The sequence below is a fragment of the Chelonoidis abingdonii genome, chromosome 26 (genome assembly GCF_003597395.2).
Source record: "Chelonoidis abingdonii isolate Lonesome George chromosome 26, CheloAbing_2.0, whole genome shotgun sequence".
Lineage (NCBI taxonomy): Eukaryota > Metazoa > Chordata > Testudines > Testudinidae > Chelonoidis > Chelonoidis abingdonii.
Window position 1 is genome coordinate 3,957,697 of NC_133794.1, and position 7,769 is coordinate 3,965,465.

At 57.2% G+C, this 7,769-nt stretch overlaps 1 protein-coding gene across 1 annotated transcript in view; it reads right to left on the minus strand.

Moving 5' to 3' along the window:
• MAST1 (microtubule associated serine/threonine kinase 1) overlaps positions 1-7,769 on the minus strand; it is a 62,910-nt gene that overhangs the window by 22,447 nt on the left and 32,694 nt on the right. The window contains exons 14-15 of the mRNA XM_075061227.1: positions 709-847; positions 27-199 (exon numbers count right to left, since the gene is read on the minus strand). Of these exons, the coding sequence (XP_074917328.1) occupies positions 27-199; positions 709-847 (312 nt within the window). The remainder of the gene's footprint in view (positions 1-26; positions 200-708; positions 848-7,769) is intronic.

The following is a 7,769-nucleotide window of genomic DNA, read 5'->3' on the forward strand; positions in this document are numbered from 1 at the left end:
CCCATCCCCTGCCTGATCCCCCCAGCTCCACCCCATGGCCCCCCATCCCCTGCCCCGTGGCCTCACCTGCTTGTCCAGGAACTCACGGGCGTCCTTCTCGATGTGGCCCTCGTACAGGTTGGTCGTGAGGCTCATCAGCCCCATCTTGGAGAGGCCAAAGTCCGTCAGCTTGATGTGCCCCATGGAGGTGATGAGCAGGCTGGGGGGACAGCAACAGGGAGCCCCTGAGAGTGGGGGGATTCTGAGGCACCCCCACCTCCCTCCTGGGCCCCAGATCACCACATTGCATGGCCCACCCCCATCCTTGGGGGGAGCTGGGGGGGCCCAAATGGGGCTGGGGGATGGAGATGAAAGTGCAATAGAAGAAGCTGCTTCCTTCTGGGAATAGAACCCAAGAGTCCTGCCTCCCAGCCCCCTGCTCTAACCACTAGGAACCACTCCCCTCCCAGAGCTGGGATAGAACTCAAGAGTCCTGCCTCCCAGCCCCCTGCTCTAACCACCAGGCCCCACTCCCCTCCCAGAGCTGGGATAGAACCCAAGAGTCCTGCCTCTCAGCCCCAACCACCAGACCCCACTCCCCTCCCAGAGCTGGGATAGAACCCAAGAGTCCTGCCTCCCAGCCCCCTGCTCTAACCACCAGGCCCCACTCCCCTCCTAGAGTGGGCAGAGCACCCAGGCGTTCTGCTCCCCGCCCCACTGGCTCCGTACTTGTCGGGTTTGAGGTCGCGGTGGACAATGCCATAGTTGTGCAGATACTCCAGGGCCAGCACGGTCTCGGCGAAGTACATTCGCGCCAGCTCCACGGGCAGGGCCCCAATGTTCTTCAGCAGCGTGGCGCAGTCCCCACCTTCCCGGGGAGCCAGAGAGACCCTGTTTATCCCCGGAAGAGGGTTCCCCTCATTCCCCTAGAGCAGGGAGCTCCCCGTTCTCGAGCCCTGTTGATGGTGGGATGCACGGAGCCCCAGACCCTCTCCAGGAATCTCAGCTTCCAGCCCCAATGTACTGAGATACCCCTTGGGGAATTCTGCGCCACTGCGCGTGAACACAATTCCTGTGCTGTGCATACTTTTGTTTTTTCCCGCAGAAAATAACTTCTGCTGGAAAGTTGCTGCAGTTGCCCACCAGAGGACAAAGCAGCCGCTCCCAGCCAGCGAGAGGGAAGAGAAAGAGGCTGCAGTGCCTTCGTCACAGCGCCTGTCGGGCCAGGGCAGGAGACGGGGCATGTGGGGAGACAGACAGTGTGGGGCACATCGGGCTGCTGGGAGGTCACAGATAGGAGCTCATGAGGGCTAGTGGGGGAGGACAGGCTGGGGCAGGGACTGAATGAGAGTGGAGGCCCAGGGGGAAGAGGTGCAGGGCCATATGGGTGAAGGGGGGTGGCTGAGTGGGGGCACAGAGACACATGGGGTCAGGAGTGCTGCAGGGCCACATGGGGATGGGGGGGTGTCTGAGCTGGGGTGCGGGGAGACAGAGGCTGATGTGCTTCATGAATGGGAAAGGCTGGGGGTCAACCAGGGTCTGCATGGGGGAAGCTCCCGAACAATCCTTCCCCCCGCCCCCAAAAAATGTGTTCCATACTTTTCCCACCCATATCCAACAACCCCCCAGGCTCCTTCCCAGAAATTACTTCCCTCTCCCTTAGCTCCTCCATCACCCCTGACTCCCCCAAGCCCTTGCACTGCTTCTGAGGGGTGCGGGAAATATGGTTCTGTAGTGTAGTTTAAAGGAATTATTACTCCGAGTTCTGTATAAATATTCCTAGTACGAAATCTATTTGCCAAAAAACATTTCCTGACGCTTTTGTGTCGCCTGTATTGTTACAGACATACATGCTGAGAGGTGTTTTGAAATAAATTACCCAAATAATTGAAACTGGTGTGATTATATTGACTTTTGCAGAATTTTAAAAGATGGTGTGCAGAATGTTCATTTTTTTGCCTCCGAATGTTAAGTTTTTGGTGCAGGATTCCCCAGGAGCAGTTAAAACAGCCTCTCGATGATGTGGGGATCTCGCCGTGGGAAGCCTGTGCTGGGAGGATGTGAGGCTCGGCATGTACACGCAGCTTGGCATGTCACAACATCACCCTGGTGAAATGCAACACGGCACTGCCACAACCCACCACCGCCCTGTCCCAAGACAACGGCACCCTGGCACACCACAGTGCCGACCCGTCACGATACCACACAAATCCACCCCGTGGGGACACGACACTGTCCCACAATGCCACCCTGCTACCCTAAACCACGGCGCCGTTAGGACAGAACACGGCCCTGTTGTGACACAGCAATGCTATGTCCTGCCACGAGTGTTCCCTGGCCCGATCATGATGCAACATCTCCCCATCACATCCCCTCATTGCAATACAACTCCACCCAGTCGAGATGCCACGCTGACCCTGCTCCGTCATGACCCAATGTCAGCCTGTCCCAACACCCATCCCTCACGCATGACCCATCATCCCCCCGTGCCAATTCAGTGTCAGCACAGCATAGCGCTGCCATGACATGGCATCACCCCGCTGTGCCGTCAGCACATCATGCCGCGCCACCGTGTCACGCTGCACCACCCTGCAGAGACAGCCCGGCACGACATACCACCACCATGGCGTGGCCACATCATTGCGCAGAGAAGGCAGGTCACAAGATGACACCACCGTGCCAGGATGTGTCACACTGCTACGCAGAAGGGGCACATCACGACACAACACCACTGTGTTGTGATATGACACACTGCTAGGAAGCTCCACCATGTCACGACACCGCCATGTTGTGACAACACCACCTTACAGCATCATGTCACAACACCCTGCTAGGCAGCTCCACCACATCACAACAACACCACCATGTTGTGACACGACACACTGCTCCGCCACGTCGTGACAACACCATGCTGTGATACAACACACTGCTAGGCAGCCCCACCACACCACACCACAACACCCCCATGCTGTGACATGACACACTGCTAGGCAGCCACACCACATCACAACACAACACCCCCATGTTGTGACATGACACACTGCTAGGCAGCCACACCACATCACAACACAACACCTCCATGTTGTGACATGACACACTGCTAGGCAGCCACACCACATCAACATCACAACACAACACCTCCCATGTTGTGACATGACACACTGCTAGGCAGCCACACCACATCACAACACAACACTCCATGTTGTGACATGACACACTGCTAGGGCAGCCACACCACATCACAACACAACACTCCCCATGTTGTGACATGACACACTGCTAGGCAGCACACCACATCACAACACAACACCTTCCCATGTTGTGACATGACACACTGCTAAGGCAGCCACACCACATCACAACACACACCCCCACGTGTGGTGACATGACACACTGTAGGCAGCCACACCACATCACAACACAACACCCCCACGTTGTGACATGACACACTGCTAGGCGCCACACCACATCACAACACAACACCCCCACGTTGTGACATGACACACTGCTAGGCAAGCCACACCACATCACAATACAACACCCCCATGTTGTGACATGACACACTGCTAGCCAGCCACACCACATCAACACACAACACCTCCATGTTGTGACAGACACACTGCTAGGCAGCCACACCACATCACAATGCAACATCACCGTGTTGCGACACAACACACTGCTAGCCAGCCCCACCATAGTGGCAACATAGTGGGCAGTGGAGCAGTTTCAGGGGCTGCTGGGGTGTCCCCTCCCCAGGCCGCCAGGGTTGTGGTGGCCCCCACCCTGGGCATGCCCACCCTCCCCCACCCCCAGCACAGAAATGCCCCCCCACCCGAGGCAATGTCCTCCTGACCCCTTAGCTCTGAAGGTGTCCTCCCCAGCCCCAGGTGTGCCCTCCTGCCCCCTCCAGCCTCAGGCGTGCCCCCTCGGCCCCCCCCCAGCCACAGGCGTGCCCGCTGTACCTTCCACGTACTCCATGACCATGCATGAAGGTGCCGCTTGGTCTCGAAGAAGAGCAGAACATGCTGACGACGAAGGGGTTCTCGCGAAGGTGAGGATGTCCCGCTCCACGAAGGCCTGCTGGATCTGGTTCCGCAGGATTCAGGTTCTGCTTGTGATGCCTCTTCATGCAAAGCGCTGCCGCGTTCTCCTAGTGCCTGCACCAAAGTACACGGCCCTGAAAGCCAGCACAGGCTCGGCTCCGGCCACAGCCCAGCCCGCGGGCCAGGTGAGGACCCAGGATCCCTGGCGCCAAAACCTCCCACCCCCAACTCTAACCGCTCCCATCCCAGGGCTGGCACGAGAACCCGGGAGTCCTGGCACCAACCCCCCCAACGCTAACCACTCCCTCCCAGGTCTGGCAGGAGAACCAGGAGTCCTTGGCGCCAAACCTCCCAGCACCCCCCAACTGTAACCACTCCCCTCACAGGGCTGGCACGAGAACCCAGGAGTCCTGGCTCCAACCCCCCAACTCTAACACACTCCCTCCCAGGGCTGGCACGAGAACCCAGATGACACTCAGTCCTCCCCCACTCTAACCACTCAACCTCACTGCTGCCTCGGAGCTGGGGCAGAAACCCAGGAGTCCAGGGTTCTCCCTTCCCCCCTCAAATTCTCTATGAGGCTGGGGGTGGGTTTGGGGGGTGCTGATATCTTCCAAAAAGCAGTGGGGCTGTTAGGGGAGGAGCCAAATCTCTCTTGACTCCCCGGACCCCAGGGGTGCAGGGTCATGGCTATAGGAGGGCCCCAGGTCAGGGGCCCCAGGTAACCCCTCCCCAACACTCTCTCACCCAAGGCTCCACGGTTTGCTAAAAGTTGATGGTTCAAAGTCCCCTTCTCCGGGTGGTTTTCTTGTGTTTCAGGCAGCTCCCCGGCCCTGGATAAATCACACGCATCACTGGGTAGGGTGGGAAAAGAGGGAGCCCCACCCCCAGATCCGCCCCATGTCAGCCCTCGGGCCCCACCGCACCCTTGCTGCTAACACTAGACCCCACTTCCTCCTAAAGCACTGGTTTGGGCCTGGTTTTCCCATGCTGGACTAAGCCAAGCTGGGGCAGCCTGGGCCCAGCCCCTGGGCTCAGGGGTCTGGAAGGAAGTTGCATTTGTGTGTGTAGCTGTGGGGCTGGGTGGAGGTGGATCTATGGGTGTGCTCTTTCTGGGTCTGTGTGTGTGCGTGTCTGTGTCACTGTGGTGTGTGTGTGTTGCTTCTGAGGGTTGTGTATCGTGCGCTTGTGTGTGTTGCGTGTGGTGTTATTTCCAAGTTGTGCCCTGTCGGGGTGTGTGACTGGGGGCAGGGATGCGCTGTGTGGTGTTTCAGATGTTTATGCGTCTTGTGAGGAAGGTGGCTCCACACGGGAGTGTGAGTGTGCTTGTGTGTATTGGGGTGGTTGTGTATTGTTCTGGGGTTGTGTGTGTCTGCAGAAAGTGTGCATTCTGCATGGGAGGAATGTGTTTCTCAGCTGTGTCCTTCTGGGGTGTTGACCGTTGGCATTTGATGCTGTTTGTTTCTGGGGCTGTGGTATGTGTGTCCATGGGGGTGTGTTTCTGGGAGTTGTGTGTTGTGTCTCAGTAGGGGTGTTGTTTTGGGGCCATTTCTCTGGAGCTAGTGTGACAGTGGTGAGTGTGTGTGTCTCACAGGTCTGTGTGGGTTTCATTCTGGGGTTTGTTGTCCCTCTAGGCCTTGTGTGACTGTGGCTGCATGCTGGACTGTGTGTGTCCGGGGTGGACTGTTGTTGTTTGAGGGTGGCCTCTCGGAGTGGGAGTGTACAAAGTACGGGTGTGTGTGTGGCTCTTGGGTGAGCTGTGTGTGTTGGTTTCAGAGATTGTGTCCCTTTAGGTGTGTGTGATTGTGTTCACGCCAGTCGTGTGTGTTCTCTGTACACGTTGTACGGGAGCGTGCAGGTGTCTGGGCATTGTGTGATGCTCGCTGTGTGTGTGCATGCGGTTTGTGCTGCCTCTGTTGTGTGTCGTCGTATCTCTGGGAGTGGGCAAATGTATTGTGAGTTAACAAAATGCCCAGCTGGGGCAGCAGGGCCACCGGCAAGCCCTATGCCATGCTGCCCCCGTGGACCCAGTGGGATTGCGCCCCATTTCACGCACCTCGGGCCAGGGCCTCCAGGGCACTGGGGTGGTTCTTGACACGCACGAAGGGCTGTTTCCAATCCCTCCACCAGGGGGCGGTGAATGGCGAGTCCCCCAACATTATATGGGCCCCATCATTACAGATCCAGAGCCTGGGGCACCAAGACCCAGCCCCTCACCCCCATGGCTCAAGACCCTGATGGCCGTGTGGCTGTCTGCACACCTAGGGCGGCACTTACCTTCTGTGACCTCGGTCTGTCTCAGGCGTGTTGGAAGCCACCACTGTCGTGTTCCTCCAGATGCAACCATGTCTGGGGGAAACATGGACTGAGGAGAGGGTCACGGAAGGCCCCGGGAACGAAGGAAGGGTGACCGGGCAGCCACACACAACACACCATCATGGACATACGCACGTGATAGACAGATCAGTCCCAGACAAGGCGCCGCGTACACACGTGATGCATGTAACATTAATGTAGTCACGTGAGTCCCACAGAAAACAGCATGCATCATACAGGCACGCACATGGCTGACAACTACAGTCACATACTGCAGCATCACATATGCATATAGACATATCACAAGAGTTGGCAATCATGCATGTTTTCAGACGTTCATTGAATCTAAACACACATGCAGTTCATAGAAATGAAAGCACAGGACCCATGCCTGCTAATGCACAAGTCACACCACATGCAACACACACACACACACGCGACTACACACATGAATGCTACCAGCGTCACACCCCAATGTGCAACACACAACACATTCAATAACACCACATGAATGCTACACACGCAGTCACACCCACTCTGCAATCAACACACATTGCATGCTAAGACAACACACAAACACCGACATGCCACCACAACACTTGTGCAATGGCAAAGCACATGATTACAGCCACCCATGCTCGCTGCAGAGGCCTGGCCACAAGAGGGCCACTGGTCCCAGCTGCCCCTGTCCTGCCGGGTGTTACCTGTGAAGGGTCGCGGTGAGGCCCAGCTGGACTGATGATGTAGCGAGGAATGTCCGTCTTCATCAGGTGTCCTCCTTGCATGAATCCTCAGCGTCCTCCAGCAGTGCGTAAAATCCTCGGGTTAAACTCCTGCAAGATGCCAGCACGGCCACCCAGCCCATCACTAATGGCAGCGGGGGGCAACACCCCCATTATAGAAGACCCTGCGGGCTGGGGAAGACACCCCAGGGCTCCCGTTGTGTCTCAAGCGCATCTGGATGGGTGTCCCACTACAGATCTGCAGACAGGGCGGGCCGGTTTACGAGGCATCCTGGGTCGCGGCGGGGAGCAGCTGGGCTCTGTCTACACCCCTTCTCTGGCACACCAGGACTGCCAGCAGGGGCCACAGCGGGTGTGTGCAGCTGTTTGCAATCAGCCTGTATCCGATCGGGGTGCAGTGTAGAATGAGTGTGCAGCAGGAATTTCTGTGTGTGTATCAGGTGTTGTGCCTCTGGTGTTTCAGGGGTGTGTTTGTCAGGTCAGGCCTGCAGGCATCTGTGGCACATTTGTGTTGGGAGGGGGTGTGTGTTTGATGTGTCTCTATGTCCGTTTTCAGGTATTGGCGTGTCTGCCAGGTGGTAGCGTGAGGGGAGGTTGTATTATGTTTCAGGGATTTGACGTGTGTTGTGGTGTGTTCTGGTTTCAGGTGTGTGGGAGTGGGTTCAAGTGCTTGGGCGAGTGTATTTGT